The following is a 13,773-nucleotide window of genomic DNA, read 5'->3' on the forward strand; positions in this document are numbered from 1 at the left end:
GGCTTAGTTCCATTGTAGGAACTATCATTGCAATCCTTTTAGTCTTTACTAAAACCACAATAAAGGGAGAAAAAAGAAAAATAAACAAAAAACCCAGATTAGGTTTCATATTTCAAATACTTCATTAGGACTCCCAAGACACTTTTTTCTCTGTCTGGAGTCTTAGTAAAAGCATAACTGAGATTATTTTTAAAAGACTTACTTAAGATTTTGCTACTTGGGAGGAGAGGAAAACTAGTGGAATCTGAAATTGTGCCTGATGTGCAGCTTAGTTCTAGTGACTCTGTAGCAAAGTAAGAGACGAGAGAGCAAAAGAAGATGGAGAAAGAAATAATAGAATCTCCCACTGCTACCCTTCAGACTTTTCCTCAGACTGTTTGGGCTGGCTGTCCTCAAACCTGTTTTTCTACCATCAGCACTGCAAGATGTTCATTCTAACAGGTCGTTGCAGCTTTGTGGGGTTTTTTTCTCCATCACAAGAGCATACCAGAGTTGGAATAAATTGCATAACTTAGCTGTAACTTCTGTTTGGGGTGGGGGTGAGAGTGTAGATAGTCAACAGGAAAAAAATGGAAGACAGGCTTGCCCTTTTCAACAGAAGAAAAGTTAGGCAGTGGGTTACGATCTTTTAGGTTGTTTGTGCCTTGAGGGGTTAATTATACCCAGTTAGTTCTTTGCTGTTCTGCCCCTTTGCAAATAATGTATTCTCAGAATATCCTACAATCCGAATATCAGCAAGGAATTTCCATGTTCATTGCCTTTCTAATTTCATTCCCTTTTTCATTGCAGCTTTCTGTTAAGGCTTTGCTACAAGTACTCTCTGTCTCATTTCTTTTTACTTCCATGCATGAATGCACATGTACACAAACTTCCTCCTGTATATGATATTGTGTCATGAAGTCACTTAAATCTGCCTTTTGTTTATGGAAACTTAAGAGAAATATTACAAATGTCTGTTGTTTGTTAATTTAAATAATTTAGTTTTCACTAGTCAGTGTTTCACTTTTGCTTACTTTATGCATGGCTGACTGGACTAACTTGCTGAAAGCAGCAAGTCTGAGATGAACTTCTTTACAGTAATCTCTAACTACTGCCCTTATATATTTAAATTCAGAATGCTGGTTATCTAGATGAGATGAAAGATTGATGCTTTAGGGACACTAATTTATTGATAAACATCTGTCCTTAATCCTTTTGGCTAAAGTAAATTTTCGATTATTGGATTGCTCAGATTTTTAAAAAAAAGGAACTTTCATTAGCTTACTACTGAGTATGTTATGAGACAAAAATAAACGTAAGATACATGGCAAATACTGCAATAGAAGAAGCCTTTTTCCCTAGGGTTACAAAACTTCAAAAATGCCATTCCAGGTATGAAGCTTCAGAGATATTTTTTAATTTTTTTTTTTATTTCATATTCTTAAATCATTAACTCATAAATGGTGTGTTTCAAATGAGGGGGAAAAAAAACATTACTTGCAACAAAATTCTTTTCTTTTTGGGGCTCATAGAACCAGGCCAAATACATTCAGTAGTGGTTGTGAGAAAGAATCAACTCTGGGAGAGGAGTTTCCTTTATTTTGATGGCTAACCATTCCCTTTCCGGGCCTTCCAGGTGGGATGATACCGACTAGCACAGTGTATTTAACACCTATGGATTGATGCCTTCATTTCTATTCAATATCTAACATCATCATTGACCAAAACCCTAGTGTTTCATATGTCCAGCTTTCATCTTGAGATTGCTCTGCTGTGAAAAAGAAATTAGTGAAATTGAGGAGTTGTACTGGTGCAAAAAAACATAGGGGCAAAGGAAAGCTTACCTTGATGTATTTTCTGTTGGAAATCTTGTCAGGATATGGAGCTAGAACTTGTTTCTAAACAGAAATAATGGTCAGATATCATTTAAATTATGTTTATTTTGGGAGAGAAAGAAAAGGAGAAGTGGAGCAACAGAAGAGTTTGGCTCTGTTCATTAATTTGTGTCTTTGTTAGACACTGTGCTGAACTCTCATCCTCTGGGAATGTACTACAGAATTTGAGGGTTTGGATGCAACTTTTTTTACTTCATTTTGGGGCTTTTAGAAGTATTATCTCTTTCAGCTCTTTATGTGCATCAGAATCTTTTTATTCTAAATTCTGTGCAAGCAGAACAAAACAACAAATTAATAAAAGGTATAAAAGCCAAACCCTCTTGCTAGGTGCCATATCACCAGTCTGAGTTGCTCTACTGGCAGTTTCTGGCCCTGGGGTGGATTTATCTGGCAGCTAGACAACAAGGATCTTCCAACCCTTTAACTAGATTGATTAGACTGAATTATCTGTGGCATAACTGATAACTAGAGACGTTGGTATGAGATTGGAGGTGATATTTTCAAAGAGATAGTACAAATTTTCTGCTTTGGAAAATGCTTCTGAAATGAAAGCATTGTGTAACCCACAGCAAGATATAAAGGTACATTATGAAATTAAAATCCAAGATAATTACCAGATTAGCATGCAACAGTGATAATATATGCACCATGTTTGCTAAAATCAATTGCACTATATTGCGTTTAATGGAAGCAAAGATAACCTCAGGTGTGTAGTTCAAGTGCTACATATTCCTAGAGTGACATCTAATATAGTTTGCTAAAGATAAATGTAATGCAATAAAACTGGAAGTGTATTTCTGGTTGCAACAGTAACAGCTAAATATAAAAAAATTGCTATTGCTTTAGAAATGAATCTGTCATTCTGAATGAACGATATTGTGTCACTTGCACCCAATCATACCTAAAATTACAAACACAATCCATATGCAATATATACATTTATAAGATGTTACAGACATCAGGGCTGGACAATTACCAAAGCAGAGGAGAAATTACAGAAAAGGCAGCGTGGTGATAACAGTTTAATTGTGCTTCTGTGAGTACCCTGTACAGATGTTTAGATACTTTAAGCCACAGACACTTTGCCTCAAGGACTAATGCTGAAGAATCTATTGCTGCTAGACCAAGGTCTATTTTAGTCTGCAAGTTTTGCCCAAGGTATTACTCCAAATGTGTGTACATTAACAGCACTAAAGTACAGGTTTATAAACTCTGTTTTGTTCTTGTACAAGCTGGAATCTATTTTTAATATGCTATTTATGGACAGTTTAAAATTTGGTTTGATTGCTGTTTAAATAATATGGGATTTCTGTTACATATTCCCAGATATCACTAGAAAGAAAATTTTAGGAGAGTCTTTATAAAATTACATGGTGAAAAAAAAAATGCATTCTCACTGATAAAGTTATAATAAGTTTAATGAAATTATACAAAAGTTAACTTTTTATTTCTATCCTGAAATACAATGGACTAACTTCATCCTTGTCTCAGTCATATATTACTCAAAAATCCCTTGTTTAGTGGGAAGAAGCTGAAAATTCCGAACAAAACCAGGAAAATTAATCTAAGAATAATCTTCATCACTTACTTCTACATATTGTTGTAATGGGCAAATTCAGACAACAAATTAGTTTTTAAAAAGATCTTTTTAAGATGTCATATCTTCTTTTTTTCTGTTATTTGGTGATTCAAATGCATCTGATCAAAGTTGGTCAGTCACTTGTCACTACTATTCTTTGTTAATAATTAATTAAACATCTTGTAAGTTGAAGTAATTCATAGTTATAAACTTTTATAACCTTGTTCTGATGATTCATCATTGAAGGTAATAGGCCTATAAGGTCTGTTCTGTATTATGTTAAAGGTTTGTCAAAGGCATTTCATATGCTCTTAATATACTTTTCAGCAGAAGGGGATATTTTTTAATCAACTGTCAGCTTGAAGTACCCAAGATAGCACAAAAATTACGGGTGAAATTGATTCTAACTTCAATACTTTCTGTGTTGACTCTGTTTTATTTGAACAAAACATTTTGTATCAAAGCAAGAGTATTTTCAGTCTTCTGTTTCTCCAGCCCATCTCCCACTGTGTCTAGAAGTACAGCAACTAAAACAGGTTATGTGAGATGGGAAAAGTACCACCAGTTTTGCAGGAGCCTCTTTGAAGAACTTGAGCTTTTGTAGGTAAAATAACTTTCCATCAGAAAAATGAAGGGTGGATTTTTCAGTACCATAATCATTCCTTGGTCCTTGGCATCTAAGGAGCCTTTTTTAGGAGCAATTGGATTTCCTCAACCACTTCTAACTGCTAACTCACTCAAAGTGAGGACAGACATGTTAGCTTATTTGGCTGATGGAATTAATGAGTCATTTTGGATTCATAACACTGGATTTCATGTTAGTCAAATCCTTGAAAACAAAAAAATGTTTTCCTGCTATTACAATATGCCTTTATTTGAACGTATATGCGCCACAGTTGAGACTAGTGTGACTAGTAGGTATCAAGAAATGAGTAATGCCTTTGATTATTTTAAGTGCTTATGACTCAGTGCCATCAGCCCAGAACCGGTCCCATTACAGAGTCATACTTGCTTGGTTTACGAAACCTACAAGTAACTGCGTTAAGTCTACGTTCTTATAGTGCACATGTCCCTTATTTGGTTTCTCAAACAGCACTTGTGACCCAATCTCTGTATTTCAAAGAATGCACAAAACCAGCAAGCCTAATGAATCAATTTTCTTGGAAGTCAAGCCATGTTGTCCTGGGAACATCTTGTTCTTGGCTTTCCCAAATGCGTTCCTTCTTTCGATTTCATTTTATGAGAGCTAGAAGAGGGGCTGTCATGTTCTTTCCCCGGTGATTCTGCATTCATGTACCAGAGGAAAAAGCCTTACCATGTATACTAGATGACAACCCAACTCCTGTTTATTCCTTTAGCAAAGGAAAGCAGAGTTAACTTAGTCTTATATTTAAAGACAAGCAGGAAAAGTTATCCCCTTTCCTCTTCACCGCAGGCATCTGTTAACAGCAATAAGCATCTCGAAGCAGCCGGTCTGGAAAAGCTTAAAAGGTGCACAACAGGAATTCTTGTTTTCTTTTTGAAAATTTGAGATGAATTTGGGGAATTGCAGGGGGACCCTAAGCACATGACAGTCAGAAATATTTAATTTGCAGTATCATGAACACGCCCTGCTAAGTAGAAAATCTTTCTGTATCGAGACAACAAGCATCTTGTCAAAAAGAGGTTTTTTTGTGGTTTTGCTGTTTGTACTGATACCAACTCACCTATATATTTTCTATTTGTTCTTGAAGCATTGCAAACATTTGAATCTTTATGCTGAACAATATGTGAAAGAGAAATTTTCAGGTACAGAGTAGCTGAAATGTGTGCAATTATCTCTATGTCACAGGACGCAAGAGACAATTTTCTGTATGAGGTATACAAAGAGGCTTTTTTACTTGGTGTCTGTAAAAGCAAACCTTCTGATGTAAGCAAGTCTGTCACAAGTTTATCACTTTCGTCCTCTTTCAGCTGCTAAAAAAAAAGGCAAACAAGATACAAGAAGAGTGGTTCAATTTTTTCATATAGTGGAAAATCAATCAGATGCAGAAAAGCCAACAGCTCTAATACGACATCACAAAGATGGAGTGATAGATCCTTATCTTGACATGGTAAATTCCACTGTCAGTAAAGTCTGTATTTGCAAAACAATAACCGTAATTTTTAATTGCTGTTGTCACAGTGCTATCTTTACTCATTTTCCTCACACAGAAGACTGAATTTTTATTTCCTCAATCCAAAATTGTTTGAATATTATCTGGCATTTTACAATAGTTTTTACCGTCTTATCTTCTGTCTACCTTTGTCAGCTCTGCCAAATATTTCCTCAGAGAGTTGGGGGCTTTGCCATACATAAATCTCATGCAACATGCAGAGTCCAAACTTCTGTCTTTTTTGCATAAACAAAGTGATGTTAACAAGTCAGTGGACAAAGACCAGTGCTTTCACTGATTTTATAGCTAGGGTGAAGTTGTTGAGTTTTGAAGCCTTATTATCTCCTTTCCCAGGCAGATATTTACATGCCTGGGTAATCCAACATAGCACAAAATGAGTAATGCAGAGATTCAGAATAGATATCATCAAGGCTATAAATGTACAGAGAATTCAAAACATTAAACATCATGAGGGACTTATTCTTTGCGGCAGAGTACAGATGTCTAAAATGCAGCAGCAAATTCATTAATTAGCTCAGGGATTAATATTATTTGAATAATTAATAAAAATTTTTGGAACATGCTATGAAATTCCATTGAATGGGACTGTGAGAACATAAATGCTTTCTTTTGAAATTTGAAGTGCATGGAGATCAGCCCCTTTAAGCACAAGGTTCAGATCAGTCTAAATACATCTCTAGTTTGTAGGATAAAAAGCTTGACGAAATGTAAGAGGTTTTTTGATGTTTTGTTTTGGATGTTTTCTTTTACGGTGGTTTTTTCCATGCTGGTGTCTCTTACCAGATGGTTTGGTAGTTCCTCAGATTGTAACAGGTAACTGCACCAAAGGGAGCCTCAGCTGCCTGCTCAGCTCTTTTGCTAAGAAAAAGACTTAAGACACTGAGTACTACACATATTCTGTTTGCTTAGCACTATGCCTGCGTAAGCTTTTTTTTGCTACTTCTTTTTGGGTGGAACAAGTTAATCATAATGTTCTGAATACAAGGACAGAACAGCAGAGAAATTTACAAACAATATGCAAGTGTGAATTCACCCTGGGATTAGGACGTAGCTGTATTTTTGGTACCTATATGTAAAAGGCTTGAGGAACTAAAGCTCTTTTAGCAATTACATAGGTTATACAGTTGTGGATAAAAGGAAATCAACTTTTCAAAAATCATTCACTGGTTGTTAACTGGAATGTATGTGTTTCTACACAGGATGCTTCCGACAGCAAGGATAATTCTGCACATATACAGGATATTTATCTCAGTTTTCTGCAGCTACAGCTCTTACATTTCGATTTTTCAGAGTTGTAAACATTGTCAAGGGCTTAGCTGGAAGAAAGTTCTTCCAGAAGAGATTTTTTATGAATCTGAATTACTCGATTGAATTTCAGGTGATTTCTCTTAGTCCAAGAGAAAAATGAGTGAAAAAAATCAGATGTTGTCCAAGAACATATTCCTTGTTAATTTGGGAAAGTTGTGTGAAAGATTTATACTTTGTCTTTGAAAACAGCCTGAAAAAATAGTTGCATGTTTCAGAATTAGCAGTTTACTATCTGAGCAAGCACCGCATCATAGTTAATAAAGTTTGTAGAGATTGTTTGAACTGTTCTAGGACAGCAATGAAATTTAAAATAGAATTTTTATTTGATTTTTGGTTTTTTGGTAACGGTATCCATTAAGTCAAATGGTAGCTCTAATAAGAAAGTGATACTCCTTTTTGAAAGTGCTTCAAAAATTAAACTAGCAGACTCTTGCAGAATGGTAGTAGGTAGGCTTACTGAAGATTTGGAAGTGCAGAACCCTGGGTAGTGTTCTGTCCTGATGATGATTTCCTCCATTTTCAATATATTGTGGACTGAACAAATTTAATTCTAGAGTAATTTTAAACCCTCTCCATAGTATGCTCTTGGGAAGATGATCTCATAAGACAATAAATATGCCTTGGCACCCTGCAATCCATTACAGAAAAAGTAGATCTGTCATGCTTTTTGGAAAAAATAGTGATGGCAGAATTTGTCCCTCAGGTGCACTGGTGGGACTGGTAAGGCATCGTGCATCTGCAAATGTGGGTAATTGCAGGTGCTGCAGCACAGAGAACTGAAGAACAGAGGACAGGCCAAGTCCTCCAGCAGCCCTGGCTGTCCCTCCTCAGCATCCCTCTACCTTTCCCCTCAGCACTGCTTGAATGAAGTCCTGTGTTCTCTGAAATTACTTCCTATAAAGCATGGGCTCAGTAGAACATCTGTATATCTAAACTTCACACTGATATATTCTCACCAATATCTCCACAGCTTTTGGATCAGACTGACAACTCTTCTGAAGGATTCATTATTGGCCCCTTCATGTTGCCCTACTCAATTTTCAGCAAAACTCTGTTCTTTGATCCTTGATACATTTACACCAAGAAATTTCTTTAAAATTAGAATATAATCAAACATAATCAAATCTGACTTTTTATAAAAGGACTTATTTATCAAGGTCTCAAATTTCAGCACAAATTAATGTCATAGAATGGTTTGGGTTGGGAGGGACCTTAAAGATCATCTAGTTCCAACCACCCTCCCAGGGGCAGGCATACCTATAGCTTCTCTGGTATATTGTTATCATAAATTAATTTCTAGTGCAAAGGGAAACAATCCTTTAAAATAGTGGCCTTCGGTCATTTGTCTTGTATAACATTTTGATCTTATTATGAGGATGAATAGGGAGGAATTACCTGTTTGCTTTATATCAAAGGAAATTTTAATTAGCTAACAATATAAAAGATTTTTGCCAAGTTTAACAAGTACTTCATATACTATTTGTCATTTAATGTCCAGTGAATTAATACATTTTTGTTGCTTGATATTCACACTCAAATGTAAATGGATAATTAAAAAGGCATAATATCAAATACCTTTAAACACATCATAAAGTGAACATATTTTTTCTGTTCTATTTAGTCATCTGTGACTCTTTGGAAGATCATGTTTCTGGAGCTGGCACCAGGTGCCCCCTGGGCTACTTTCCTTGTGGCAATATCACAAAGTGTTTGCCCCAACAACTGCACTGTAATGGCGAGGACGACTGTGGGAATCGGGCTGACGAAGACAACTGTGGTACGTGGCTGAGACTTCTCTTTGTGTCTAGCACCTGTAGTCACTGAAACCCAGGCAGTGCTCACACCAAACAGAAGGCTGTGGAGAGTCAGGAATAAGAAAGCTACATGTTTTGCAGAGGATGCAGCAGGTCTGCTTTAGCTAACAAAGCCACCCAACAAACTATTTGCTAGAGAAAGAATAATGAGTCACATTTTTCTTTGTATATGGTATCAGTTTATCCCATTTTTTCCCTGCTTTGAACTTCTTTGTACGTGTCATTTTGATGTGTACAAATGGATGTATGTGATCTATCAAAGATTGTTGTTGAGGAGAGATACATGTGTGCTCCAACAGAGTTTATGAAAAGCTTAATGGGACCTAAAGCGGGAAACATAATTTAGAAGAATTTTCAAGGTTTTTCAGAAATCAATTATGCCCTAATTTGGGACAAACATGTGCCTCTGTGAGTGTACTGTGTAAGCTGCACTACCAGCAGGCTTTGGGGGTTGAAAATGTAAAAATCTCAGGGCGTACACATAGTCAGGTCACTTCTGCATGTGGTTTTGTCCTTGTCACTCCTAGCCCCTCTGGATGGTAGCTGTGACCTTGACTTGGCTTGTAGGCTTTACCTCTACTGCAAACTGGGTAGGGCCAGGGTTTGCCAGGGCACTTACCTGTTCATGCAGCTTATTTATGAGCATGGCCCTGACATCTCTCACTCAGAGTTTGGACACAGCTCGGAGGTGGCACAGGCCTGGGATAGTCTGGAAAGGGGCAGCTATATTCTCTGAGGAGAGAGCTTAGCCATTTGGTTGTGAGCTAAGACCACAGGGAGAGAAAATCGACTCTAGCACATTTTATTTGCTGTTATTGTCACCTTACATGCAGCCTGGATATTTTCAGAGGTGCTCTCCAGAGTTGCTGATCCCTGGCAGATAGGGGAAGCAGGCTTCCTATTCCTTAGTAGTTTTCCTGTAGCCATGGAGGAGAGCCACATGCACAGTGCCCTGCCTCACACTCTGCCTCCAGCTCCCCAGAGCCAAGCAGCTGAACTGTTTGCCTGTCCCAGACAGGCACATTGCCATCACATCTGGGTGGGAGGAGTGGGAAGAATTAAAATATTAAGTAAAACTTCCAAGCTATGTATACTGAAAGAAATTTCAAACAAGATATGGTAAAAGTATTTTTCACCAGCACTCTCAGCAAAGTCAACAAGGTCTTGAAAGTAGTTCTTCTCACTGCATGTAAAGCTGATTTGTGCACCTATGTGAGGTATCTTTTGATTATACCGATGAAATTTCAGTGTCTTATTCCATATGAAAGTGATTTTAAATTCTAATCCCATCTAATGGACCTGCACAATTTTGTAGTTTTGTATCATTCATTGATGTTGTAAACATACTTTCTGTTGTAAATAACCAAAATCCTTTACAAAAATGGCTTGCTCTGTTCTTTTTCTGTAGTCGTCTTGACCTACATTTGCAGAAATTGCTGGTGATGATGTCCTCTTATGTTTAAGAAGTCCAAGGACCATAAACAGTTGCTTTATCCATATTTCATTTCTGTATAATACCACAAAGTCCATCTTACAAGAACTTGATGAAAGATACAGCTTAATATAATGTTAATTAGGTTATACACAATTTTGTAATGGGAGGTACAAGACAGTATAGAATCACAGAATTGTTTATATAGGAAAAGAAATTTAAGGTCATTGAGACCATTAATCACAGAGCTATTCACATCTCATCTTATACAGAACTGAGGTATTCTTGGATTATGATTAACCAATTTCAAAAAATTCAATTAGGACTAACATGGATTATCAGTGAGCAGGGAGAGTGCTGCAAGAAGTGATTTATTATTGAGCCCTGAAGCAACAAATAGCAAACTTTAAGTCCTTTGTAATGCCTTGGTGTTCTTCTATAGAAATGAACATACAAAACAATTCAGCTGTGCTATTGAATCTTCTTCCATGTATAGTAATTCAAGAATGAGTTAGCCTTGATTTTTGAAAACCTAAATTACAAAAGATGAAGAGTCTTTGTATTGACTCTCTGGAAAAACTATACTACTGGTGTTTTTCTCATATCTTGACTCCCTCTTCTCTTTTAGAAATCCATTATTAATGTAATATTCAGCAGTGATGTTTTCTCAAAAATTAGTATTGCAGTCAAACTTTGTGGTACAATTAAAGAAAGAGTCACTTCCTTGTCTGAGGACATGGAATATCCTGATGAGATTTTCTGCAATGACTCCACATGTAGTAAGTGGGGAGATCTTTGTGGGATAATTCTGTTTTGTGACTATTCATCTTGCTTAAAATACAAGAAAAGCGGCTTCAGTGATTGATTCCTGAGACAGAGAAACCATCTGTCTTCTTTTATCCCTGCAGTTCCTAAGACCAGTTCAGTATGCTTGCCTCAGCCAGCAGTTATACCTGGCTCCTTCTCCCCATTTTTTTCAAAATTTACAACTAGTTTTCAGTTGAAGTCATTGCCCCCGGTTACACAAAAGAAATTAAAAATTAAATTATTCCACTGTAGTAATTGTTTCATGCAGTGCTGTTGGAAATTTTCATTTTATCCACAGGGTATTCTAATTACATAGCTCAACTTTTCAATTCCTGGACACTTTTGCATCAATTTGAGGAACTTTGAGGTGACCAGTCTACAGGATTCAACCCAACAAGTGGGGGACAGAAAAAATCCATGTAGAGCCTCAGAGGAGTTCAGACATACCCATTTTTTTCTTTTTTTTTTAATGCATATATCTCAAACAAACCTAGATAAACCAACTGTCTCACTACTAATTTTGTCAGTAATGATAAAGCACTGTCTTAAGCCTACAGTAAAACCAGCTGTATAGCATGGAAACACAAAGCAAAATATCTCATTAGATGTGTCATTCCAACTATCTTGTCGTGATTCCTTCCTTTTTCAAAGAACAAATTTGTCTCATTCCCCACTTCATTTCTATAAAGAAATTATATCTGTAATCTTTGTAAGATTATATTTGTAAGAAATTATTGTTGTAAGAAATTGTTGTTGTAGTCTCTGAGATTATTTGCAGTATTAATCCTGTTTCAGGCACCGTGTGCCTGGTAACAGCAAAACATGATTATGAATATTTCAAGCTAAACCAAATCCTCACTGAGAGATGTGTTTTCAAATGTGCTGTAATCACTGCTCATATCCAGCCCAGGCACATAAAGATTGGCTTTATGGTGCCCTCTTCAATTCTGCTTCCTCTTTTACTTCCACCCTTCTCTCCATGTCCAAATAATAAACATAAAACTAAGGTCCAGAATAGTGAAGATCTCAAATTAGGATCACAGGGAGAGTTGGGAACAGACTCAGACTGCTGTGTCAGTGCTTAACCTCAGGGTGTGGACATCCTGCTTGCCAGCTCAGCTTCAGCATTTCTTCCAGTTCTGGAAAGGAGTGAATTATAGCTGATATTTCACAGTAGAGTGAAGCCACTCATCTTTGAAAACTCATGCCTTTGCCACCTAGTTTGTTTCCCAAAATCAATAAAATACTGTGTGTGATACCCTAATGGGGAAGACCTTGAGGCAATATAGTAAACTGCAGTAAGAGGAGGCAGCTGGCAATTTATCATGCCTGCAGTGATGGGAGGCTCTGCTTGAACTATGGCTAGATAACCTTAAATGTGCATGGAAAATGCAATCTTACCTTTTGAACTTGAAAATATAGAACATCAAGTAGAAGCATGTCTCTCTGCAAATCTGTCATGAAAATAGTATTTTTAAATAAAAATAATTTAAAGTTTTGTAATTTTTCATAAAGATTATGGGTTTGAGGAATTTCCTTTTTTAGACTTGAGAGAGCAGTAGATTTTACTCTGGTGTTCTGTTCCATGCTCATCCTTGCTGAAGAACCGAGTTCTTAATTTGGCTGAGGGCATTGTGAAGAAATTTAGCCTCTATCACGTTTCACTTGGAGTTCCTTTTGTATCTGTTTGCAAAATTCAAAATGTGCAGGGAAATAAGATATAGCAATTCCAGCATGCTTCTGTGCCCAAGCTTGTTTAAAGATCAAGTTGGCAAAGCAAGTTTGATACTGTCTTGTCCTACTGAGACTGTTTGATTTCAAAGGTAATGGCTTTAGCCTAATTTTCCAGGGAAGAGCTTTTCCCATTTATTTACAGCTGTAAGGTTTGATTCTGTAGCTACTTGGCATTTATAGATGGGAGGTTAGAACATTTGTTTACTTCAGTGCTTTTTAAACATGAGCAAGGATAAATGGGCATAACCACAAATTCTGCTCACCTAGTGCTGTGGCACTGTTGACATGGGAATTGTTCCTAAAATAAGTAACAAATATTTCTTACATCGAAGACATTACTGCTGCAATGTTTTTGTTAATGCAGTCTAAACAATCCCTAGGCAAACTCTTTGATGTCCAGTGGCATACTAAAAGTGCCAGGTACATATTCCCAAGTACAAATTCATGGAAAGAAGAGTTTTGAGATCTCTGCCTTTACAGTGGTGTTTAATGATAAAACAAAAATAGAACTAGTAACAGTAGATAAAAACAACAGTTGATTAATGCAAAACAAAAAGAACAACAATATTTATGATGTAGCTTTTCACTGAGCCTACGTGTGTTTTATCTTGTCAAGGTGTGTGTTTGTTTAGATGAACAAATTTTGACTCGTGAAATATTGAAAAAAACATATGAAAATTATATCATAACATAAATGTTCTCCATTCATTTGGAAGAAGACAACTAACACTGCCAGTAATCATCCATGGTTATTTTTGTTTTCAAAATATCTACTCTCTGAAGAGCTTTAGCAACACACAAAAATAGTTCTTTCATCTGTTCCTAATTAAATATTTAAATTTAAGATATTATGCTTTATTTTCTTTTCTTTTTTTTTAATTCCCTCATATGCCTTCTACTTAGAGGGCTGAATGAACAAGTTTTTGTCCTAGATAAGGGTCAGCTTTCCCTGACTAAAATTATCCTACTGTTACATGCAGTGATAAAAGCATAGTGTTCTCAGTGGAACAACTTTTGTGTAATTATCTCTGCTGGATACAACACTGGGTCAGTTCCCATTTTGTAGTCA

At 36.4% G+C, this 13,773-nt stretch overlaps 1 protein-coding gene across 3 annotated transcripts in view; it reads left to right on the top strand.

The window, feature by feature from the left end:
- RXFP1 (relaxin family peptide receptor 1) overlaps positions 1–13,773 on the top strand; it is a 64,750-nt gene that overhangs the window by 24,592 nt on the left and 26,385 nt on the right. For all 3 annotated transcript variants that reach the window (XM_032110093.1, XM_032110092.1, XM_032110091.1), the window contains exon 2: positions 8,539–8,694. Coding sequence is in view for 2 of the 3 variants with exons in the window: in XM_032110092.1 (XP_031965983.1) it covers positions 8,539–8,694 (156 nt within the window). In the remaining variant the exon portion in view is untranslated. The remainder of the gene's footprint in view (positions 1–8,538; positions 8,695–13,773) is intronic.

Source organism: Corvus moneduloides, chromosome 5, assembly GCF_009650955.1.
Source record: "Corvus moneduloides isolate bCorMon1 chromosome 5, bCorMon1.pri, whole genome shotgun sequence".
NCBI lineage: Eukaryota > Metazoa > Chordata > Aves > Passeriformes > Corvidae > Corvus > Corvus moneduloides.